At 36.5% G+C, this 26789-nt stretch overlaps 2 protein-coding genes across 8 annotated transcripts in view; one reads left to right on the top strand and one right to left on the bottom strand.

Moving 5' to 3' along the window:
• LOC764376 (probable GPI-anchored adhesin-like protein PGA55) overlaps nt 1-3253 on the bottom strand; it is a 44530-nt gene extending 41277 nt beyond the window's left edge. Inside the window, exon 1 of the mRNA XM_011678074.2 lies at nt 2542-3253. Coding sequence (XP_011676376.2) covers nt 2542-2572 — 31 coding nt within the window. The 5' untranslated portion in view covers nt 2573-3253. The remainder of the gene's footprint in view (nt 1-2541) is intronic.
• Nucleotides 3254-9920: 6667 nt separating this feature from the next.
• LOC100888770 (BEN domain-containing protein 5) lies at nt 9921-25619 on the top strand. Of its 7 annotated transcripts, XR_004065171.1 has the most exons (9): nt 9922-10246; nt 15520-15683; nt 16428-16623; nt 17312-17518; nt 18083-18282; nt 19440-19574; nt 20221-20440; nt 22387-22580; nt 22747-22852. XR_004065171.1 is itself a non-coding variant. In XM_011678076.2 (8 exons), the coding sequence occupies exons 1-8, from the start codon at nt 10057-10059 to the stop codon at nt 22929-22931; spliced, it is 1494 nt and encodes a 497-aa protein (XP_011676378.2). In that variant the 5' UTR covers nt 9921-10056; the 3' UTR covers nt 22932-25619. The 7 variants fall into 7 exon arrangements, 6 of the variants coding, with proteins under 6 accessions (XP_011676378.2, XP_011676377.2, XP_003726296.2 ...); XM_011678076.2 differs by lacking the exon at nt 22387-22580 and having other exon boundaries at nt 9921-10246; nt 16431-16623; nt 22747-25619; XM_011678075.2 differs by lacking the exon at nt 22387-22580 and having other exon boundaries at nt 22747-25619.
• Nucleotides 25620-26789: the final 1170 nt, after the last annotated feature.

Raw genomic sequence — 26789 nt, 5'->3', positions numbered from 1 at the left:
GCCGATAAAACCTGACACTTGTAACATTGATCAAGGGAATGATTGAAACAAGCAATCATTTTCTTAACCTTGGCAAGTGGCCAATCTAAGGAGCAGCTGTTGCCTGTACTGATCATTCGGACCTGCGATAGAGTTCTTCAAATGGCCATGTTATCTGCTACGTTTTGTATCACGAACATGACATTGACAACTTACAAGCATAATGGTATAAAATTTACAATGATATTTGTATATTATGTATGAAGTGTATGCAACGACAATCAAAATCATATTCATTGAGAAAGCACAATGTTTAAGCGGCGTATCAAGCAATGTTAATGAACATGGGCGGACTGAACCCTCCCAAACACATTAGGGAGGGGCGCTATAGACCATATTGGAAGCGACGTGCCTAGCATTTACCTTGGCCTTCAAACGGGACCGGGGAGGAGGGTGAGGAGGGAGGGGGGGGGGCGTTAGCCAACTTCAACCTTGTGCTGGATACCCAACTGCCATTATCATAATTAGATATCACTTAGGATACTTAATTGCATTGATAGATTTTTTAAAAATCATCTGTTGCCAAATTCCTTAATTCTACGTATTGTTCTCCACAATTCCAATTGAATCTTGAATCTTGAATCCCCATATTTCCTCTAAAACCGGAAATACGAGATATGCGAGTCATATTTCTCAGTTTAATTGATTTTTACAATAGATATAGCCCGAGGATGGTGATTTGACAGACGAATCATCAATATTGTGATCATCCTTTGCGGTCAAGCCCCTTTTAAGGGCGATGGAAATGATAAGAAAAAATGACCCTCTTTTGGGAATGGCAAAATGAATCACGTAGTCCACTAATTGATTCAAGGAAAATTCTGTGCAATAGATCTTTAAAAAAAAATTGTTTTGTTCAATGTTCGGTCCTGTGATTAATTTCTTTTAAGAACGTTATGGAAGAAGTGAAGAGAATGTACAAAAGCGTTGATATCAGACTTTCATGCATCTTCAATTCAATTCATACCGCGAAAGGGGAAAAGTTTTGTAATCAAAGTTATATTAACGGGAAACTATTTTGTTCTTTATTATTTTATGCGCAAAGTATGGTATCATGAACAGTTACTATTCGTTTCCCTCGTCCTTCTACTCTTTCTCTCTGATCCGTCTCTCCCATTTTTAATATACTTCGCCCCCCTCCCCCTCTCTCCATGTCTGTCTATGTCTGTCATTTTGTCTCTCGGTCTCTCTATCTTTCTCTTACTTTCTCAAAACACCCCTTCTCTCTTCTCTCTATCCCCGCCCCTCCCCAATCCTCCGAGATCTGCATACATTAAATACAAGGCCAACTAAACTGCCCCGCATTTCCTCATTTGGACGCGAATGAAACCGCTGCCAAACGAGGGCCAAAGTCATTCCTGATTAATTTGGCATAGGTGCGCAAAATCGTGATAAATTTCAAGTTACTCAACAAGAGTCAAGGGATTGGGTGCAGTATTGACCCCCTTATACATAAGTTATACTAACAGTATCACTGGTTGAATGTGTATGCGGATACAGCTGTCTATAGGAAATTGCAGTGCTAAAACGGACACTTAATTAGTCATTATCCCTATCATGCACAATGACCGTCTGAACACGAAATTGCCAAGTTATGTAATAAAGAAAGAAAAAAAGAATGATGCCAGGAGCACGAGAGGTATCATTTCAATTACGCTATTACCTGCGTCAATCAAGTCCGGCCGTCAATGCAAATTGTCCATGCGCCAGTAACTCAACGCAGTGTGAGCACTCTGCATTTTGCAATTGTTTCGATACGATGACGCCCTCTCATGTTGCGTCATAGTAAGAAATCTTAATAGACACTGACGCAGCCTTACGTCAGGCATAATTATGACGCCTCGTGTGCAAGGATCACAAGAAACTTAGCTCCAGCTATAAATACACAACAGCATGATAATACCCTAACATACATGTAAATATATCTCCAAGCGAACAAGGAAATAAAAGTAATATTAGTTATTTATGTACTGAACACAATGATAAAAATTTGGTTCCTTATTTTTGTTTTCATATTGACATTGTAGCCATCTAACTATAATGGATAAACAGGAGATCCTTTGATTCTGCATGTTAAGGCAGTGAATACGTGTTTGTTTTGAGAAAGACACAAGGAAACATAGCTTTGAGTAACATGAATGTTGTATATAATTAATAGCGATCATGAGTTTTAATGTATAGGCCACAGAACAAGTTAGTTTACATGCTACATTAGATGGGTGAATACAATGACTGCAACATTTGGCGGAAAATATATTACGCACCGAGCATTGCATCCCGTTTAACTTTAAGGAAAAATGTATTTGTATTCAATAAATACGTCTGTATAATAAGTATAAACTTTTGATATGATAAAAGAAACCTATAGATACACATGATTATTATAATGATATATATTTGTATGAATAGTTAACGCCAATGCGTCCTATTTTTTGATGTGTCGAAAAAAAGCTCAAACTATTATTATTTTTTTTTTATCTTAAATTGATTTTGAAAACTCACCCTGCCTGGTTGTCATAGCAGCAGTAATCATCTTTCTGAAGTACCATCCAAATCTCGACTCAGGAAAGGTGAATACTAAGCTCTACTAAAGAGAACTTAATAAGTTTATAACAGTCAGAGCTGCAATCTCAAAGTAAACTTTGTAGAAAGTTCGAAGTTTTATCGCCGTCCCACTATAATATTGTCGTGCGAAATGAACTCCTGCTCTTGAAGATTAATCCTTTCAAAGTCCTTCAGAGAATTCATGCAATGTAAAAATTTAAAATGTAAAAAACGTCTGCATACGAAACACGTTACAGCCAAAGTTCGACAGATGAGAAGTAAAATGTCCAGCTAAGTTACGTCTTTCGATGTTTTACTGGAATTCGTTTCATCAAAAGATTTAAGCCGTGGTGTCTTTCTTATGTTTGCCAACTGAAATTATGCTTGTCCGAAATATAAACTTCCTACGACACTCCGAGAAATCATAGGTTGGCCATCTAGTAGAAACACACTGTTGTGATGAAGTTCACTCAAAATAGTTGTCGATAGCTTGGCAACTCGTATCGCACTGAACAACGCGAGGTTGAACTTGCGACGTCTCACGCGACCGACTCATGAACGCATAATAAAAGGTTGAATAGTTGCAGCCTGCTGTAGTCTGCCTTGTGGGGGCAATGTCAAAAGCTGTCCATGTGCTCTACACTTCTTGCCAGGGCTCAGATCTGATCTGCTACGTCAGTTTATTACGAACCCGCACAAGAAAATTAGATACTTTTTAACGAGGTAACGATCCGTTTCCCGCCAAGCAGGCCCCGGACAAGAATCGGCAACCCGATGGGATTCTCTCTCTCGCTGGCGATGACTCACATACCACGTACGATTTACTCACTCTGGAGCGCAGCCGATCAAATCCTGTGTTCTGATTGGTCAAGAGTACCTCAGGCTAAACCAGGGGTGAGAAAAAAGTTGGGAAAGGAGGGGGGGGGGGGGGCGGTTTAACCTGCATAGGTTTCAACACCTGGATTTGGTGGGCGATGGGTTCTTGTTTATTTTTCTGTTCGAATCTGCCATTCATAATTGTTGTTGCTAATGTTCATGGTATATGGTATGTCAGAAAGAGGGAGAAAGAAAGAAAACGCAACACTGCGAAAGGGGAAGAAAAGGGAAAGAAAAAGGCGGGATTGAGATAAAGAGTCATAGGCGTATTGACCAGGGTCACTCAACTAAAATTAGAAGCACTCGAAGAACGAAGTCATGATGATCCAATTCAAACTCCTGTCGTCTGGATTAGGCTCTGAAACTCGATAAAATTACACTACAATCTAGCCATTCAAACGGGGAGAGGGGGTGGGGTGGGGTGCATATAAATGCTAGACAGGGGCGGATCCACGTAGCGATTATTCCGGCCCGGCCCCCCCCCTAGCCCCTCAAAACGATAAAAAAATAGGATAATAACGTAAAGTTAACCTTTATAAAAACAAAAAACAAAAGCGCCCCCCCCCCCCGCTTATTCGCCGGCCGGCTAAGTCGGCACTAAATTTTGTATTAAGATTTGGCTACCCCCCTCCCTTGACGCCGTATGGATCCTCTGCAGGCTCAGATCCACGGGGGGGGGGGGGGGAGCTGACGGGTCAACAAAAAAAGAATTAAAAAAAAAAAATTCTCACGAATTAGGTGGAAAAAACAAAAATAGTGGTCTCACCCCCCCCCCCCCCGCTTATTCACCGGCTGACTGAGTCGGCCCCAAAAAATTCCTGAAAAATTGGACCAAAAAAAAGTTCCTCCTACCCCCCCCCCCCCCCCCCCCCCGCTTATTCACCGGTGGCTGAGTCGCAACTAATATTTTCTCACGGATTGGGCCCCCCCCCCCCCCCCTCTTCCCGCCGGCTGGATTCGCCACTGATGCTAGATACGTCAAGCGCATGACAATCACTCATTGACATTTCTACTTGGTAATACGGTATCGGTTGTTTGTCAGACACACCTTGTAAAAGCTTCATTCTATGAGAACGATTTTGTTAAGTGTTTTATTCGCAAAGAATGGGCTATACCTTGATTGATCATTATGTAATAATAGTAATAATAATAATAATAATAATAATAATAGCCTAATAAGTCCACTCCAAAATTTATTAAACCGAAACGTGTACATTATGTGATTTCGTGCGTACGCCGCCCCTGCTCCATAGTCGCAGGCCAGCTTACAGAAAAAATAAAACACCCCGTCTCTCGGATAGGACGTTAAATGTTGGCCTCGAGTGGATGTTAAGAACCCACTGAACTATGATCGCGGCAAAAAAAAAGGGGGAAACCCCGGTGTAATGGTACACCTGCCCATCCCAATCAAATCTTATACCAGGAGGAGAGACCCGAGGGTTACGACCGAGTCTAGGCTCATTACTAAGAACTAGGTTTGATTCAAAGTTTCGCGAATTAATTTTACAAGGCACGTTAATAAATGTGGAAATAAAGGCCTGCACTGCACCATTATACTGATGGCGAAAGAACAGAGAGTGAGACTGCACGTCAACTTGAAAATTCGTATTCGAGAGCAGTAATCAATCTTTCCAACTCTCTACAAAATCAGTATGTCACAGTTGTTTAACATCACTTCATGTCAAAATCATTTAGGCCAATAAAAAGAAGATTCCAATCCATCAACTTTCCCACGACAAAGCCCCACTCTCGGAGCTATTTTCGTTCAACTTCGACGGCTCGTGATTATTATATCAATGATATTGATGATAATGACAGGGGCATTTCTAAACATTGGATTCATGTGATATGAACACCGGGGTGCCCCGAGCTACAAAATCAAAAGAGGGGGCTCAACTTCTATTTTCGTAAGTCAAGGTTGAAAATGTATAGGAAATTATCCACTGATCAAATTCCACGTGATTTTTTTACATGGTCCATGTGATGCATAAATCAAAATGGTGACGAGATGACTCATGAAGTACAATGTAGTAACGTTCACTCCACTTTCACTATATAGTAAATGTCTGTATTTTACATAGCGTTTTTACGATTTTAAATTGAGTATAGATCTCGTTACTGAAATATATTTTGAAACTGGATAAGACAATAATAACGATAAAAATGATGATAATAATAATAACAATAATAATAATAATAATATTATTAATAATGATAATAATAATAGTAATATTTATGATAATAATGATAATTGTGTTAACCCAGGGGTGCCTCATCAGCATTTCATACAGCTGTTCTTCCACAGTGATTATTACTCCAAGAAATGCCAGGTACCAATTTACACCTGGGTGGAGAGTGGCAAATGTGGATTCATGTCTTGCCAAAGGATGTAAGTGCCGTGCTGTGATTCGAATCCTCAACCATTGGATTGAGAGTCCAGTGAATGAACCACTGCTCCACAATAAAGGACACAATATTAAGTGTATAATAACGAAAATCAGTTGGAAAAAAATGTATTACAAAAAAGTTGGAATTTTCCAATATTCTAGGGAAACTGAACTCTTGCAAGCAAGACAGCGATTCTATTTGTCTAAATGAATTAGTATTATGTTTGCTTTCGCCTTGACTAGCTGCATAATAAGAACTATTACAGTAACCATATCATTATTATCTCATTGTATCATCTGAAGGCAACATCATGACTAATTTATTTATTTTTTCTTCCTCCTCCCCCTTATCCTCCATATCACCATCATTGATCTTTTCTTGTTCTTGTTCGCTCCTCCTTTTTTAAATTTATTTTTAACATCTGCAAGACATTTTTGTAAAACCAGAGACATGCCCCTGGTAAAACTAATAATCACATTATTATGATGCAATTCAACATGACTATTCATTTAAGATTAACAGAATATGAAAATACTTGCCCATATATATTTTGATCAAACAATTGAAAGTGAGGTGCTCTGACATTGTGAGAAAACGTACAAGAATGTTGATACCTACGTGTATCTTTCAAAACGATTAGACCAATCATCGTAACGAATAAATATCTTGGCTTCTTTGATATTATGGATAAATGTATATGAATATATCAAGCTAACTCCTCTGCTCATCCGGGTCAGTTTGTAATAATATCCCCACGTGATGCAGGTTTACGTGCAGGGGTGATAGAGAGGGGTACCTAGGGTCTCCCCGCCCCCTTCCCGTTTACTCATCACTTTCAACGTCTCGATTTGACAGACTGCATTCACTGTCACGACTGTGGAGAATCGCAGGGGGGACACACAACAGTCAACACAATTCATGCTGGACATCGCATGGAGATAGTAATATCATACATGACTTGAATATAATATTACTGTACATGGAACCATGAGTGTGATCAACAGTTGCGTAGCATGGGACCATCATTTTGAGGGGGCACGATGGTGGTGCTGGTGGTGTAATATGGTTGGGGAGGGGTGGGGGCGCTCTGAGCTTACTCGGTAAATGAAAGGCGAGAGAGCGAGGCTAGTATCTCGTGGTGAAAGTGTGTGTGTGTGTGTGTGTGTGTGTGTGGGGGGGGGTCTTTAATAACAACTTCTTTTCACGTTACCCCCCCTTTCTCCTCCCCCTGCCCTCTCTTTCTTTCTCTCTCTCTCTTTCTCTCTCTCTCTCTCTTTCTCCCTCTCTTCCTCTGTCCCTGTCTCTCTCCCTCTCTATTCTCTTCCTTTCTATTCTCTTCTCTTTTCGCTATTCTTTGGTGAGGGGATAAAAGGACGTACCTCCCCATGCCCCGTATAGATATGCCTCTGGGTGTCGGGCTACATGAGTCCACTGATGTCTTGATGATGGTAGTGATGGGGCACATTGTATAGAGCACAACAGTACAAAAAATATTGTTTTTTAATTTGTATAGTAAAAAAGTGTCGGGTTGATTGGAAGCAGATCGTAGTTTTGCTTGGATTTTTCTAATTTTTTAATTTTAATTTTTTAAAACACATTACAAGGATATAACTTTACAGAAAGAAGAATAAATAAAGAAGGACGGAAAAAGCGAGAAAGAAAGAAGTGCATAATAACGTTTTTGTTTGTTTTGCATGTTTCCCATAGAAATCAGGCCCTCGGTTCACATTTTATTTATTTAATTTTTATTTATTTATTTCCTCTCATAGGGTGGATGGCCCTTTCAGCACAGCTGATTTTCGAAGGGGTCCACAAACATAAAAATAACAATAAGTATACAGTGAGTTATACAATAATAACATGATAAAGCTCCTCCACTTTTTTGTCCTGCAACTCCCCCCCCCCTCATCCAACAAAAAGAAAGGTCCTGGCTATGCCACTGAATAAACTTATGGGATGAAAGTTGTAATAAAAGACAATCGGCAAAAGAGGAAAATGGTTTTTTTTTACCACGCTCGTTTGACCTGGAAATTAAAAAAATAATACATACAATATCTAACAACTACCGTGAAATACAGCTGGCGCCCTTGCATTCTCTCTTCGAATTGTATTGGGAGAATGATTCGATGAGATGTATCATATTAAAACAAAATTAATTATCATCACCACATATTTTACCATTTCCCCCTGATAAATCATATCATCTGTCTGTCTTGTTTAGTTTTTGTCTGTGATGTTGCTTGTATAGTATATTCCTGTTTCCTCTTGTTTATAGCCATTATTTAGTAGTCAGTAGATTTTATTATACTTATTTATGTTTATATTTTCTCAGTTGTTAAGTTAGTTTAGTTTGTAAGCATTTAAATGTACCCATTATTCTTATCTGACGAGTTTGTTCTTTTAGGACATACTCATAAGCTACTCAAGAGGGACCTTAAATCCACAAGCTTGCTTTCAAGCAAGGTCAACTCATCTTTCTATTGTTACGCCAGATTCTGTTCATTTGTTATATTCATGTCATATTTGTAATGTGTGTTATGAAAGAAAGATAAATAAAATCACCGATGATTATAACTATAATGCCTTCATAACCTGCATGTTTTGACAATGTATAGATCAAAATGCTTTAATCTTTGATGGTTTACAAAAGGCTTTCTCCGTTGAAAGGGTACTGAATTTATGAAGAAAAAAAATTCTAAGAGTTTACCAGAAAGAAAGTACATGTAATTTATATAGGAATTAATTAAAATATATATTGAACAACGTGGCGAAAAGTTCTCAAGGGCTCGAGCTAGAGGTCGACTCCCCCCCCTTGAAATGGAGGGGACTTATTGTGCCTGTCTCTCTGAACCATGAGTTATCATGCATCATTTTCAAATCAAATACATCTATTGCTTAAAATCATGCGAATGTGATCATTCTTAAAGAATACTGTCTAAGAATATGATCTACTTAGAGAGAATTAAAGGGGTAATTATACAGAGAGAGCGGGGGAGAGAAGGAGAGAGAATGAGAGAGAGAGAGAGAGAGAGAGAGAGAGATACTAAAAGGATGGAGAGAGAAAGAGAAAGAGAGAGCTAGACAAAGGGAGGGTTAGAGGACAGAGAGAGGGAGCTAGGGTTAAACGAAGGATTTTAAAATTAAGTATGAAAATTGTTTTCTTCTGAAATGTTCATGACTCTCGGATTATTTTAGTATCACATCATGACCTACTGTTTACATCAAAATATTCCCTGTCAAATCATGAAACGTGTCTAAACTTGGCTTACAGAAACCTCATTTATACCTAATTATTTTCAACGATTCGACTGCACCGAGGAACCCCTATAACTCAAAGCCTAGTCTGTCAGGGGGCATTATAAATAAGCATTATCTTTATTCTCCTCAAGAAACAGACTTACCGAAACAGAGTATACTAATATATACATGTATAGGTGCAAGATACGTCGATCTGTATAACGCTTCCGCAAAACTCTTTCAAAATGGTTTCGGAAATAAAATATGCCTACTATAATCTGTCTACATGTAAGCCTGATACTAGTAGTAGTCGCACAAGCATCAAGTTCACTCGTATCGTACTCGTTTGCGTGAATGATGGGTATTATATTGTTGTTATAATAGTCAATGGTTTCCGATCAAAGCGTCTCAGGTTTCCCAACACGTTCAAGTTCAACTGAATGTGTACCATGATTTAAGTAGGCCCCATATTACATTGTTATGCATAATGCTTCATATATGAATGGTAGAAAATAGTCTAAACCATGTCGCAAGCTATAAATTTTGATATATATGTTTAATAATGTCGTCCAATATGTTTCTCTCACTTCACTATATCGCAAGAAATATATTACCCCGCGCGGATGAATGTGAATTCCAGTCCAGGGGCGTTTCAGAGTGAAATAGTTTCTTTGGAATAGAGGGGATTTAAAATACAGTAGTTATTGGTGATAATAAGGAATTTGACTAGGAATTATACATAGCCGATTAGTCGTTGATGATTAAACATTTAAAAATAAAATACTGACTCGATCCTAGTTGGAAACTTTTTTACGAACTACATTTTAGTTCGCATTGTTATCGCACGTACAAACGTACGTATAATACACGGAAGGTGTATACAAATATACCACCAATACCACGACTTTTTCTTAAAGTTTGAAATTGTCTTTATAGTATTTTTCATGTCAATTAGAGCTAAGAGTTAGAAAGATGAAGAAATATGCCTTAGTTGAGTGGACAAATGAAGCTGATGCTGGTTCTTATAGCGTCGTAGATAGCGAGTGGATCTTGGGTTATACACCGGAAATGTATTTGATTGAGTGGCGAGAGGGACAGGGGAAGAAAAAGCCTCCGACCGGTGGATGGCCTATGGGCGAAGCTAAAATTCTACAGACCAGCGGTGAGATATACTTATACAAATCGTCTTTTCTTGTTTGTTTGTGAAAAACTGTGTATTTGAAGAATATTGGAGCTAATTATGTATATATTAGAATGTACATGTGTGATTGCATAGCTCAGGAATGTGAATTGAACATATAATGGCTGTTTTAGTGTTGGAATTTAAAAAGAAACATATGCCGCACGTTGTTCCAGAGCTTCAGTATAATAGTACACTGTACATAGCGCACACGTGTCTACTGTGTATACGGCCTACTCAAGCGCGCCACAACCACAAATCTTCATCTTCATGATCTTGGGGATAATGTTTACAAACAAAAATAGAACTAATTGGAGGAAGTTACTTGGCTTTGTTTTAGTTTTTTCACATAGACTAACGAAAATATAATCAGCATTCTTGTTTGCCCCTCATTTATTTATCACTCTCTGTAATTTATGTGGATTCTTTCTTAAAATTTTGTTAGATGCAATTTGCAATTGGATTATTAATGATTTGACAGCACATTTATGATTGATCAATAATCTGCAGATCATTCATACCACAAATTTAGACTGAAATAGTTGGGCTCAATGCTGAGCCAGGCTGAATAAAAGAATATCAGAATAGATTATAGAAGATCAATTTTTAGAGTCCAACTTTACCTAGACTCTCCAAGTCTCAATATTTGTAGCTAGATTATTATTGCAGTCTAGGCTCTTACATTGTAAATGTAGAGAGTAGTTTTAGGCCAAGACTAGATCTTGAGTGCCTAGACTTTGTAATATTGTCTGTTGTATATTTCTGTTTTAACAGTCACTGTGTACATGTAGATCTATATAAATGCAGTGAGGGTGATACTTCAAACCTATTTACAGCCTTTGCATTGAAATTAAGAAATTTAAAGTTCTAATTATGGATCCAGATCTGCTCTTCTAGATCTATATTGTAGTGGAATATACATGTACATATAGGGTCTAGTTCTAGCAATTTTGGGGGCCGAACTATGGCCTCACACTTCTGTTCTGTGTCCTTTAATTTGAAATATCTTCATTCATGGAAAGTGCTTTTTTCCATTATAAATCATATAGTAGAGGTCTACACAATTGCATGAATTGTGATTTCTTTAGTTACATGTATAGATCCAAATGTAGGCGAACATGTTTGATATTTACAATGCTGTGTAGTATAAGTACAAATTCATATTTTATATCATACTCGTAGACCCACGTTGTTCATACTTCATAGTCTACATGTAGTACATGTATGTATTAAGGAAGTTAAGTGAAATAATTAAATTAATCCATAGGGTTAGCGTAACATCAGTTTGTAGTACAGAAGACACTTTTAAAAAAGAAACTTAAAACCCAACTCTTTCCATCTTGAATCCATAATGTACATGTATACAGTACATGTACCTGTATGTTTTGAGTACCGGTATCTAAATTTCATCTCGTTCATAATATCTGACTTACTAGCTGTTCCTTATTTGATTGTTATGATTTGTATGTTTCTTTTCTGTTAGTCAGTTTGTCTGTAACAGCGCTCAATAAGAATCAATTATTATTAATTATTAGTATTATACATGTACGTACTTGACAAGAAGAAGAAGGTACAAATGTAAGCCAAGCAATTATTTTAGTAGATAAAATCAGTTTACCTTTGAATTACTTTTGAACTGATTTGTTACTTTTACATTAAAACAAATGATATAAATTGCACCAATTTTATTTTTTCTCACAAAGACAATTAGGTAATCTTGTTTGTGCAGGTCTGCATGTAAAGTTTACATGTACAGTGTACTCCATTTGTGGGTGTGTGTGTGTGTGTGTGTGTGTGTGTGTGTGTGGGGGGGGGGGGAATCGGGCTGTGATTAGTACTGTATTTTCAATTGTTGAAAGTGGCTTTCTTTCTGTCAACTTGATATTACAGTATATTAATTTTGGGTTCCTAAATGTCTATTAGTTTGTGAACATGTACATGTAGTATAATATTCAAATAAAGACAGAAAATATGATTTTAGGGGATGAATTTCATGGTTTATCCAATAGATATTGGAAACATGTTTATGTGTTGTCTAATAACTTATACACCATCCTTGTTTTTAGAGGTTGCATTGTATATCGTAAATGCAGGTTCAAACATACTTACACATGTACCAGCCACGTCTATATTTATTGTGTAAATTATAAATATACTGGGTGTACTGTAGATCTACATGTAGATGTTTTAATTAATGGGAGGGGTACAAGTTGGTCATTGACATTGCCAATTTGAATATTTGATGCAATTTTTATGAGCAGTCGATGTACATGTCGAGCAAACTGTCCTCTTCCATTATGTTAATTGAATTAAGCTGCATACATGAAAATGAGCACAGAGGTTGACGTTTGTAGACAGTACGAAAGAGGGAAAATTAATTTGCATTATTTTTCATCATGTATACCTGTAGATTTGAAAAATGAATGATATTCATATTTTAATGGCATTAATTGCCCTGTTCAGAATATTGAATGATCAATAAATATTTGTGAATAATGTATGTTGAAAATGTACACTGCATGAACATCGCAGTATATGTAATTTTACCAGTACTCCCAACATGATTCCCTATGTAATTTGTTATGGTTCTGCATAATTTGTGTCAATATTTACTTCTTACTGGTATACATGTAGTCCCAATAGGCTTAGGTTTAGGCCTATACAGTACAAGTATGCTCACAAGAATGTATTTCATGACATTGCGTCTTATATATTCATATCATGACTTGTTGTAATTCTTCCTAAGATTATATGCATGTTCAATTAGCACTTAATGATATTCTAAGGGATAAATTGACTCATATCCCACCCATGCCTTGCAGCTAGTATATATCACCATGACCTACAATGTATGTTATAATACACACAAATGCCCCAGTGTGTGTTGTATATTACCCTACACGCAAGTACATCCTCTATTGTGTACACATGTTCATTTCCAAGTCAGGCATGTGTGTTGCAAAGTATGCATGTCACACATTTATATACACCTGGGAACTTTCTGTCATCTGGGACTGAATTTGCATAATAGAAGAGAAAATTGTAACTTACAAACTACTTTCCATGTTTTGCTGGGCAGCCTGAAGTCTTGGAATAGCTCAAGACAAAAGAGAGCTGTTATATATATCTGCCTCTTGCAGTTAAATATTCAGGCAGGGTAAGAATTATAGTGCAGTGAGTGTATGTCTGTGTGCTGGAATATATTCTCTTCTTCTAGCTAGCTGGAGATTATGTATCTACATTATATATTTGTGAGCTAGGAGTGCGCACACACGATTCTTCTTAGCTGCTGTCTGAAGAAGCAATACTTTCTCCTCGACACAGTGCAGTATCTGTTTACTTGAAGTACGATGCATCATGAATTTGTATGCATATTTTGATATGATAGATTTTCACATACGTGCATATACTGTGCTGTGCATCGTGTAGTCGGCTAGGCGCTCCATGTTTCTAGTGCTAGTTGTGATGTTGAGGAACATATCACACAATGGAATTAGCAATGGACTTGACAATGACGATAAAGAGAGGTAATAAATATGATTTGTTTCATATACAGCGATTACGAGATATATTATTCTCCCTCAGTGGTAAAATGTGCACAAAGGAAATAATTAAACACATATGTTTAGATGTGTTTTACATTTGTAGCTCATTAGGCCCTTTGTTTTGAAAGATATACCAGTATATGTAGTTTGATCTCCGAAGAGCATGCACCTACATATTACATCAGTCTATGGAGACTCAACTAATTACACGTATGGCATTGTAAGTGAATGGCTTACATTAATGTAATTTGTATAATATGTTGGTTGCTCATGTGTTTTATGTTTAATAATGTAGTAAGCAGCTGTAATATATGGCTTTCTAATTTTCTCATTATTATTCACCATATCTTCAATTTTGCTGAATTTTTTTTATGCCTGATTTTTTGGCAGTGATGTACAACATGCATGTTCATGTACATGTAGTGTATATGACTACCAGTATGTGTCATTTATTGCTCTAATATGTATTCATTCTTTCATACGACTCTTCTTCAATCTCCCCTTTCTCTCTCCCGCTTTTCCCCTCTCTCTATATTCCCTCTCTTTGTCTTCTTGAATGCTTTCTATTTCTCTCTCTCTCCCAAGTCCTTCTTTTTGTCTTCCTGAAATGATTTCTATTTCCTGGAAATGTTCACAACGCTATACATGCAACATGTACATGTACCATACATGTATGCATACATTGTACCTGCACGATAGCTAATTATTTCTTCCTTTTTTTTTCCTTGAGCCTGGGAGCCTGCCCTCATACAAAACATTTCTTTCCAATCAATCTCTCTCCCTTTTGCTTTCTTTTTCTTTCTTTCTTTCTTTCTTTCTTTCTTTCTTTCTTTCTTTCTTTTTTTTTTCCCCCTCTCCCTCTCTCATTTTCTCTTGTGTTTATACAACAGTCCAGACTCTGTATCTCGTTTCTTCTTTCTGTATGCAGTACCAACATTTTACATCTCTTACTCCCTTCCTCTATACTGTACATGTATATATTATATTCCGATTGTAGATTACATGTCTCTATACATACTTGTACCTACAGTTTACAACTAAATTATTCATACCCTTACCAAGTTTTGTAATTTTTTAAAGTTTGGGACTATTTAAGTTCTCCCAATTTATGTTTCTTGAGAATATGACATATTGAAGCTTACATTAAAAAATATTCAACAAAGGTTAATTTTCATGTGTCTGTATTACTTCAGTGAATGCATATATTACGTGTACGTATATGACTATTACAATATGCAATGAGAATTGTCATACAGTAATCGCCAACAGAAAGATACCAGTAATAACTTTAAATGTGGCTTTCAGAGCTACTTGTTGGGACACATGCCAGAGAAAAGTATACACACCGTGGAAGTGAATGGATACAAATGTGTACAACAAGGAAATGTGAATTTATTATTAACGTTATTGTTTGTGATTGTTGTTTTTAGTACGAAACTATATGAGCCATGCAGATACTATGAAACCTGTGCGAGAACCCACTTTCAGTTTCCCCTGAATATGGTTTCTCATTGAAACCTGTCCTAAAGAAACCTGTCCTGAAGGAACCTGTCCTAAAGAAACCTGTCCTAAAGGAACCTGTATATAAAGACCACCTGCACGTCATGAACTTCTTGCCTCCCCTAATTGAGTGGTCTTTTTACAGAGGTTTTAATGTATGTAGAGTATATAATTTTTTTTCCCACTCTCATTTTCATGCTTCTGTTACAGACAAAGAATCCGAGTTGAAGAAAGCGCTTCACGACATGACGTCCAAGAAGAATCCGAGCGAGCTGGTGGTCTCTGGCAAGCGCAGAAGGATCCCTAAGAAACGCTTGTACGAGAGCGACGATGAAACGGACACTGATGTCGGTGGCTCCAGTGGGAATGAGAAGGTAAACTAATCATAATTTAAAAAAAATATCATATAATGCAAATTACGCCTTAAAGCCCCACTGCACTAGTTTGGCCAGGAGGATTTATACCTCCCTGTATGGTCACTGACAGGTGGTTATCTCATCAAATAAGCTCTCGATTAACATTAGAAAAAGGGGATCATGGGGGACCAATGGTCACTGATTAGTCATTGTTTGCTATATAGTGGGCGCAAGTAGCTATAAGTAGTGCAGTGGGGCTTTAATAGAAAATCAAATTTAGTGGAAAGAAATTATAGAAGAGACTGAAGAGCAGACAAGGGAAAATGAAAGAAAAAAATTCAGGCAAAGGAGAAGGAATCTAGTAAAAACCACAAATTTATAGCTATGATCTTATTAGTGATGCCGTAAAGAAAGTACATATAGCTGTGTATTTTCCAAAAATGCCACTCCCCTGTCATGGCTGTGGTCATGCTACAGTATTAGGGAAGAACCATATTGAGATTTTTTTTAGTTTTCTCATTTGTAAAAAGTAAGTCTGTCTTAATAATTGAGAAAAGGGATATAATGTGACAAATATATTGACAGAATGAAATGAAAATTACAAAGAAGTTATGTATCTCTTGATATTTAGCTCAGGTATGTCCAAAGTCTGTCAAATTGTCAGATAAACTGTAAAATGTTGGTTTCAATTTATTAGCAACTAAGATATTATCTGGACTTTTAATAGCCCTCTAAAATATCTTGATGCATTCTCTTCAAAAGAAGCGTATGAGAGGAGCCAAGAAAGCTGAGGAGTCTGACGTGTCGTCGTCGTCTCCTTCCCAAAGAAAAGCTGGACAGAAGAGGGCTCCTAATGAGGACCAGACCCAGACTGATAAGGAACAGGAACCGGAGGTGGACCAAGAGGAGCGGGACCTAGAGGCTTTCCATGATACCTCCTCAGACAGGGAAATAGAAGGTAAGACATTGATTTGTTATCAACCAAACTATTTGTTCATTTGTTGATAATAATGATAATGGTAATAGGTTCTTGTATAGCGCTCATATCTGTCAGACTTGACACTCCTGGCACTCTTATTTACTTTGGCATGGCTGCCATTCAACGCTCTAGCATTTCAACGAATTGATTCCGGTCAGGTACCTATTTAACACCTGGGTGGAGAGTGGCAAATGTAGATTAATGTCTTGCCAAAGGACATTAGTGCCATGGCGGGACTCGAACCGCAGACCTTATGATCCACAGTTCAGTGACATATCCACTCGACCACACACCTCTAATTCATTTCTTTATTGATACACTGTATATTGATGAATGTTAGTGTATCTATACACTAACTGCGCTTACTATATTTATGTGTGCGCACTAAATTAAGCCTTATTAAACTTGAAATTTTTTACTCTCACGGAACAGTTTCATTGTATAAAACAAATGATGCATGTTTTCATTCGTTTATTATATGATCTATCCGCCCTCGTTGATGCTGTGTGTATCTTTCACACTCAGCCTAACGGCTTCATGCGATAGATACACACAGCCTCAACTCGAGTGCGGATAGATCGTATCATAAATGTGCATGCATCATTTGTATAATACATCTACATGTAAATCAAACCTGCATTTTAACTACCGGTATTCATCCATATAGATTCTACAGATGGGATGGGAACAGATGGTTGTCCCCATGGTGATGAGATGGAGAATGGTGATGAGGAGGAAGAGGAGGAGGAAGAAGAGAGAAGCGAAGGAGAGGAGTACCCACCGGAGTATGAACTCTCTGAGCTTGAGAAGCTAAGGTTAGAGGTCAGAGGGCTGAGAGATGAGATCATGCTCCTTAGACATCAAGTCTGCAAAGGTGAATACATTATACTTGATGTTTGTAATTACATGTTTATAGTCATTAGTTATGGAAAGTATTTGTTATTTTACAATGTAGTTAGAATGTGATTTTAATTTGTTTTAAAAATAATTTTAATAGAAAAAAACCCTCAACAGTTTCAAGAAAATATTAAACATACAGTAGTTTTTTTTTTAAATTAATTTTTATTTGTTTGTAAGACTATAAGAATTTAATCTTTACCAATTGAAATGTAATATTTTAAATCATAAATACATGTACCGTTACAGTTTCAGGAGTAATTCCAGAGGACTTCTACCATGTATATTATTGTTCTTTCCATATCATCTATTGGGCTGTTTTGAATTAAAAATACACTTTTGAGTAAGTCTTCAAGTTTCAATGTTTGTGATAATTGTACAACTTGGATGATATTTCCTTCATGAGAGATGATTTTTACAAGCAATATTTTTTGCCTACTGGTACTTTTAATGCTACTTTTGATGATTCCTTTGAGATAAACTTGTAAAAAAAGAGAGAATGAAGTTAGCATAACTTTCCAATCTTGCACCTATTTCTCAGAACTTCCGAAGGTACACGCCATAGCTCTGAAAGCTCTCGGCACCCATAACAACGTGAGGTATTCCATGGACGACGAGGATAGGAAGACGGACCAGAGGAAGACCTTGTCTCGCCCCGTTGCCAAGGGTGCCGTTGGGAAAGGACGGAGACGGCCAGTTGAGATCAAGAAGACGGGAGTTTTGAAGAAAGAGGCTGAAATTGTAAGTCGGGGTTGCTAGGGGTTGTAAATGTTTTTGTGATTGCTCCTAGAAACGGTGAACTGCTCTCTTCTGTCTGGATGCTATGCTACAATGTAATGGGATAGACGCGTAGAGATGTGTATAAATTAAAAGAAAACACTTACTGTATTTACTGAATGGGTAGTTAAACTCTTTATTTTAAAGCCTATCTGCACAAGTTTGGCCAGGAGGGATTAGACTTCCCTGCATGGTCACTGACAGGTGGTTATATCTCATCAAATCAGCTCTCAATTAACATAAGAAAAAGGGATCATGGGGGACCAACGGGTACCGCTTTGGCATTGTTTGCTATATAGAGGGCGGAAGTAGCTACAAGTAATGCAGTGGGGCTTTAAAGGTTGGTTTATCTTGTCTTGATGGAAGGCTTTGAAATCCAAAGGAAACTTGACATGATTGGGAAGTTAACATCATCATTGCTGCTTTTATGGATTAAATCTTGTTCATTATAATTTATTAAACATAAAATAAGACATGGGTAGTTAAACTATTTAATTCAAAGTTGGTTTATCTTGTCTTGATGAAACAAAAACTTGACATGATTGGAAAGTTAACATCATTATTGCTGCTTTTATGGAATAACTCTTGTGCACTAAACATAATGTAAGACATTGAGAGTACTTCATAGATCACATTGTGGATTTGATTTATTGATCATTTAGTGCACTTTCATTCAAAATTGAAAAAAAGAAGAAAAGAATTGAACGTGTTGCCTCAATTTGATCATAGGTCGATAGCCCAAGATTTTTTTTGGTACATTTGGTTAAATTTGACAGTTTCTTTCTTGAATATGTGTGATGAATCATTTGATTGTAATATTCAAATTAATTATTTGCTGATTTATTCAAATACATGTTAGACAGAATATGAAGCGGAGGATGTTGTTGCAAATCCGATAATCAATATTAATTTTTTGAAATCTCAATAAATTGGCAATCTGACGAGGTCAATTAATGTAAAGCTTGGAGGTTTATTCCCAAACAGAACAGAATAGATTTTTCAGGATGCTTTTAAAGTAAAACAGTTAGGTATATAGTGTCATTTCTATAGCTTAAAATTGAGTAAATTAGCAATTTAGACATCCTGAGTGAATTATATCTTGGTTTTTAATTCATAAACAGTTTAGACAGAAGGTGAATTTCGAGAAGGTCTCGGGCAAGCCAAAAGTCATCCTGTCACCAACAAAATTGGTCAAAAATGAGAGGATAGTCTCTTCTTCTCCCACCAAAAAACAAACAACTCAAAACTCTGACCAGGTATTTGATTAGAACAATATCATACATGTAGTTATTAAAAGATTCAGCTATTTGGCATATTTTTCTTATCAAACAGGAATAATGACATAATCAGTGATGTGTAATGTATGACTTGGTCAGCCTTTGCATGCTAATTTGGAACAAGCCTAGAACAGATGAAAACTCATCAAAATTAGCTAAATATTACAGATTGTGCAACATAAATGTGGTGTTATCCATTGTGTGGCTGACAGAAAGGTGCAAATACATTTTTTTTTAGTTTTCTTTTTTCTTTTTAGGTTTGTAATGAATAATGATAGAAATCAAATATAGAGAATGTATTATCTATCGCTGTTCACAAAATTGATTCAGATGTGGAGTTGTAGTAAAATTAGAATAGCAAAACTTTACAAAACATTTCTAGAAATGTAGATCTGCTAGCCTGGCATGTATTCCCATCTGTTGGCAGGGGTATGTGGAATTGCTTAGTAGTAAACTGTTTGACTTAATTATTATCCCAAACTAAGGTATACTACTATTCAAAACAGTTTAATAAATGGCATGTGCTTTGTAAACTGTAATAATTACATGTATTTCAATTGCGGCTTCAAACCGAGTACTCTGTAGTATTCATAGTTGTGATCTGTGCTATTCATCTGTACACCAGGTCGAGATCCACCCTGGTAGTGGTGTTTTCGTCGATCGTGAGGCTTGGGATAGCCTGAACGAGCTGGACCAACCCACCGCCTTCGCTCGTCGTCTCCTCCCGTTCGTCTTCTCCATGGAAACGCTTCTAAATAGTAACCTGCGAGGGGGTAAGAGCACCAGGGACTCTGCGGCAGAACCCAAGAATCCCTTAGATCCCAAGAGGGTTGATGCCATTTACAGTGAGTTATCAACCTGTTCATATGTTGATGTTTTGTAAAAAGTGTGTAAGGGAGAATGGGAGATTATTACTACAGTCAAACCTGTCTATAGTGACCGCCCACAGGAAACACAGAAAGTGGTCTTTGTAGACAGGTGGTCTTTGTAGACAGGTGGTCTTTATAGACAGGTTCCTTATTTGTTTCAATGAGAAACCTATTTCAAGGGAAACCAAAAATGTGGTCTTTGCAGATGGGTAGTCTTTGTAGACAGGTGGTCACTATAAAAGCAGGTTTGACTGTATCAACTTGTTTGTTTGCTATGAAGGTGATGGAAATGGCCCCTATTCTACTTAAATTTGAAACTGATGCTGTTTTTAGACTTTGTATAAAGTAGGTTTGACAAAGGCATCTAGTTTGAGGTCTTATCTGCACTAGTTTGGCCATGAGGGATTAGACCTCCCTGCATGGTCACTGACAAGTGGTTATCTCATCAAATCTGCTCTCAATTAAAATAAGAAAAAGAGGACTATGGGAGACCAACGGTCACCGCTTAATAATTGTTTGCTATATAGAGGGCGCAAGTTAAGTAGCTATAAGTAGTGCAGTGGGGCTTTAAGTTTTCCATTTGTTAAACAGGGCCGGGTTTAACTGAATAAGTAGAATATGGACCAATATCCCTATGAAATATGGTCTTGAGGTTATATGGTTATGAGAAATATATTTAGGCATATGGCTTGTGACATAATTAAACATGAAATAACTTCAGTAACGCTATACTAGAGTAATCAGATTTTTAATGACAGGCTACAGAATAATCAGTCTTTTATTTGCATATTTGATAAAAAATAAGTTAGAAATGTATATGACGGAAGTTATCATTAGAACAAACTTTTGAAAAGCATTTATCTTGTTTCATATTAATAGCAATATTTCTTCTTCCCAATCTCCTCTCCCACTCTCTCACCTCACAATCCGATATTTCTTACTTCCATCCCTTACTCTATGCAAGCACATTTTCTTTCTCTTTCTATCTTACTGTTTCTTTCTCACCAATCTGCTCTTCCTTTTGTTGCTTTCTTCCCAAAATACTTCTGGGCCTCTGGTTATTTTATGCATTTTTCCTTGGTGTCCGTATCTACCCTTTCACCTTTCCTTCTTTTTCAATTTTCTCTCTCTCTCTCTCTCTATCTTTCTCTTTGTCTTCCTTCTCCCTCTCTATCTCTTCTCTCTATCTCTTCTCTCCTCTTTCTCTTGCTAATCTTGTCTTTTTTCTTGTGCTCTTTGTTCTCTTTCTCTCTCTCTCTCTCTCTCTCTCTCTCTCTCACTCTTTCCTTGTTATCTTGTTATTTTTTGTCTCTTTACTATTAATGCTTTATACCCCTACCTATTTTTCTCTAACGAACATATATTGTGCTGCTCTTTCTACCATTCTTCATCTGTCCATTGCTATCTTAATTCAATCAATGCATGGGAATGATATTTCCATGTTACCTACCTTAACACTTGCTGCCTGCTGGTGCCTGCCTGCCCTCATCATATGGTGTACTGCTTGATAACAAATCTAAACAAATTTTCTCGAAGCCATCTTTCCTTCCATCTCTTCCATCCTCTTCTTATTAATTTTCCATCATTATTTAACCTGATGCATGCCTGTCATCTATCTTGCATGGAAATTTTCTTTGCATGACATATTTTCCTCCTTTCTTTTTACTCCCTTTCATGTATATATTTCTGCATTTTCATTTTCTTGTTGTTAACGCTTTCTCGATCATCATAAAATACCATCTTACATTTTCAACCCAATTTCACCATCATCATTGCACCATCTTATTGCTCTATGCACATCACTTCCACCTGTACATTCAATCCTAACCCCTTTCATCCATACGGATCCTCTTTCTCAATATCCCACTAACTCCAATTTCTCCATCCTATTTCCCCCTCTTCCTTTCTTCTTCTATCCACAGAAGCGGTCATCACCAAATTCCCCGACATCTCGTACTGTGACATCGGCCAGGCCATCAACGGACGTCTCTCCAGCATCCGATACCGCGAGCAAAAGCGAGAAAACCGACTTAAGAGGCTGAAACAGGCACGCTGAGGAAACGATGAATTAATTATCAGTGTGAATGTACCCACTTGTTCAGCATTAGAGGACAGTGTAAGGAGAGGTGTTGTGTTCCTACTTTTTGAATTAATCAGTTTTTGCGAGATGATGAACGTTTAGGCGAGCCATCAAATGCAACAGTACCATTACCATGTTGCATTTCTTCTTTCCTCCCACCTGTCGCAACTGTCTTCCTCCTCTTTCTCTCTCTTTCTCTCAGATGCGGTTTACTGCAAGTTTCCTCGAGTTAGGCACTGCGATATTGGGCAAGCTATTAATGGCCGGCTGTCGAACCTGAGGTATCAGGCGATGAAAAAGACCTGGGCTCCTTCGTTTCCCAGTCAATTACCTACAAGTTTAATCCTCAGGCATAATGCATCATGCTTCCAGGGTGAGAGCACATGAGAATGCCAAAGACTTTTGAGGAAAGTAACCATATGTGTGAACGGAACTGTACAGAGTTTTCACCCGATGTTGGAAGAGTTGACTAATTTTGTGTTTTATTTCTCACGAGTGAGAAATTCGTGTACTAGTAAAGTGCAGATCAATCACTGATTGCTTCTTATAGCTTGAAGTGTGTTGATACACTGGCTTGTGAAATTCACGACAAATAGTGTAAACGTCACTAGCTTAAAGGCATTGCCTCATTTCTTCTTTTTGTTTTGCATGAAAGGTTGTGTTTCATCTACTTGTAGAGGGTGAACAGTGACTTAAATGCACCGTATCTTTATACAAATACAAGGCCCAAAACAAAATGTGTTTCCTTTTTTTTTCTCCCATTTTTCATTTTGATATTGTGTTTTGCCTCTATAGTTTACATCGTTGAGTTTTACTTTGTTTTCCCCTCGTGTTTGAGCAAACTCCAATTTTATTTTTTATTTATTTTCTGCATTTGTGAAGGAAGGAAGGAGAATTATTTTCCATAATATATCAAATTTCTTTAATGATGAACAGTCAACTCAAAGTTTTATCTCAGGAATTTCTTTTCTTTTTTAAAGTTTAATTTCAAGAAAAAAGGCAGATTCAGTCATTTTAATTTTTTTCTTAATAAGCATATTGTACCTTACTCTACATCAGTGTATACAGGTGTAATATAATTTGCTGATACTTCTAGCGATTTACTCTCATCAAAACAGTATACCTTTTTAAGCCTTTTCAAAGCATCAGAGAGGTTGATATTTTTTGTGACTGAGCCATACATATTTAATCTAATATGGCCATTTTAAATGATATAGTATATGATAATGAAGAACAATCTTGTATTCACTTGAGTTTAGCCATTTTATTATCAATTATGCAGCTTTTACATACTTTATTTGATATGTTTTGCCAAACTAAAGCAGGTATATCACACATAGGGCTTTTTATGTTATAATTACTCCTAAAGAAAACAGGGTATGTGTTATATGATGTATTTTTTTAATGGTATGTTAGCTGATCTTAGCTCAAGTATCTTCCATTTTCCCTACAAAATGAATGGTTAGAAATAGTTTTAGAAATATGTTCCGACAGAAATCACCTTTCGTTATGTGGATCACACCTGTCTATAAAGACCACCCATGCAAAGCAGTACCATTACAAGTGGCTACTACAGATAGGGGGTCTTTATAGACAGGTACTACAGCGCTTTGGGGAAACATTTAAAGTGACAGCTTTTATAAAGAGGTGGGACACTTTAACAAGAGGGTGCTAGGATTTCTGTAGCTGAAAAAGTAATATTTCGCTAGATTTGACCAAGTTTGGCAGAGAAGAAGAATTAATCATTAACCTGCTCAGTATTTTTACAAGCCTTCCATTTCTGTATGGCGAGTTATATCTTGATATAGTTTCAATGTTTGTTGTAATGATATTGCTGTCAGTTATTTCCATGTTTGTGCCATATATAACAAATATGCTTCATATATTTAGCGTGTACAATATGTTTGCAATTTTACAAGGAAAGTGTTTTTTTCCTAGAATACCACTCTGATAATGGTTATTATATTGGTACAAGTTTAAAAATGCAAACTATGGACATGAAAACTGAAATTTTGCTGTAAATTGCTGTCATTTACAATAATTGGAAGGTTTCATGTTGTGAAACTTTCAGGCTTTATAGTGCACCATCATGAGAAAGTATTTAGGTTTTGATATTTTACGCAAAATAAAGTGATTTTATACTGTTTTTGCTAATAAAGACACTATGGCTGACAGATGTTTTGCAAAAATCTTCAATCAAATGAGGAATATAAGTTTTGTTACAATTACACAATTTTTTTTTGTATGCTTAACTCTGTCTTGGTTAGGCGTGCACCTATCATATTTGTGCCATTTATCAGAGCTGTGAAACACACCCCAAATACAGTATGCATAATTTTTTTATTTGAATTTAATAGTGCAAGTGCAAGTCAACACAATCTCTTGATAATATGCTCCTTTCTGGATCTGATTTAAAGAGTGCAAATGAGAAAAGCTTACATCAAAATTCATATCAAGTTATGTATGTGATGTAAAAAATACATTTTTTCTTTGTCTATAAAAGTCAAATAAACTTCACACTTAATAGAAATTGCTTCATCATGGTAGGTAGTCAATTCAAAAGATTATAGTGAAGTGTGAATGAAAAAAGTTCAAAATAACTATAAAAATAGATCTCATAGGTTTCTTATGAAGGTGATCTTATTATAACGGTACTCTGAGCATTTATCAAATGGTAATTTTATTTGAACTTGGTTGAGAACTGGCTTTTTTATGATTTGATGAAGTTTGTTGTTATTTTCAATTTTGAAAAAGCTTATTAAAGATATTAAGCTTGACCGTAAAATAAATATACATGGATGTAATCCTGTCTTGTTTTAATTGCACCTAGTATTCAATCAGATAATATTTTGTTTCATCATGACTTGTAAAAGAATATTGTGTTTTGGGGGCTTGGCTCACAACAGTTTATATGCATCCATGTTTAATGTGTATTGTTTTATGCATGCCAAGGTTCGTACTTTAAAAAGGACATTTTGAATAATTTCCAAAGATTTGGATGTTATTGGTTCTTCTGTAAATATGGAGTTTTCACATGAAATAAATGAACTTTATTTGAATTAAAGTTTAAACTGATTTCATTTTGTTCAATTATTTATTTTCGTAAGCTTCTAAACAGACTAGTGCATAAATGTATTACATTTATATGCGGACATTTCTATCAAGTTTAAAGGTAATACAAAGTTTTGGGAAATTTTGAAAATTTACCTCCTAAGACACTTCTGCTTTCAAGAAAAATTAAATATACAAATTTAACGGTGCTGATAAATTTCAAATAGCGCCTACGGCCATACAATTTATGGTATATAGTTTCCAAAAGGGAATAGCAAATTGGTCGATTTTAGTCGAGAAACATGGTTTAAAGCTAAATTAATATCTTGACCTTGAGAGGGAGCTATACAACATAACCAAATTCATGACCCCATACCAAAACTTTGTATTACCGGTATTTTTAATGACAGACACAGCAACAGCTAAAACAATAGATTCTGACTTTAGAACTAAACCATCTCAAAAACAGTTTTATATAGAACTGGAGTTTAAATGGAACTGTTAATCACTTCTGTAGGAATTTGAATGCATTTATAGACTAGTCTTTTTAGCTATAATTGTTCATCCCCTTTCAAGAATTTTCTTTTACTTAAATATTTTTTTGCCTTGCCAAAAAAAGAACAACAAATAAGCCATTTTTTGTAATGACTACATACTCGAGTACAATTCCCCCCCCCCCCCAATTTCATAGTTAGGAACATATATAACTCTGTTTGTTTTGAGTCGCTGTATTTTAATAGAATGCAGATTGCATACATTTGTTGTTGGCAGGTCAGCTACATAAAACTTTACAGATGTTTGCCTGACATAGCAATGAATAGTGCTTGTAGAAAATTATTGGGAATTTCATACCATAGTTGCCAGTAACATAATCTGGCTTCAAACAACCTTTTTGAATGATCTCCCAACATGTATTTTGAAAGTAGTTTCATGGAGAACACATAAACATTAATCACAACTTCACTGTCTTTACAGGAAATGCTCTCTCTCTCTCTCCCTCTCCCATCCCTCCCTCTCCCTCTCACCTCCCCTTCCCTCTCTCTCTCTTTCCCCCTCCCTCTCTCTAGTGTTTGTAGAAAATTGTTGGGAATTTCATACCATTGTTGTGGGCCACTAACATAATCTAGCTTCGAACACCCTTTTTGAATGATCTTGTAGTTGTATGGAGCACGCATAAACTTGAATAGACAAGTA

Source organism: Strongylocentrotus purpuratus, unplaced genomic scaffold (genome assembly GCF_000002235.5).
Source record: "Strongylocentrotus purpuratus isolate Spur 01 unplaced genomic scaffold, Spur_5.0 spur5_scaffold_2, whole genome shotgun sequence".
NCBI classification, from domain to species: Eukaryota; Metazoa; Echinodermata; class Echinoidea; order Camarodonta; family Strongylocentrotidae; genus Strongylocentrotus; species Strongylocentrotus purpuratus.
This window is presented reverse-complemented; position numbering and strand designations above follow the sequence as displayed.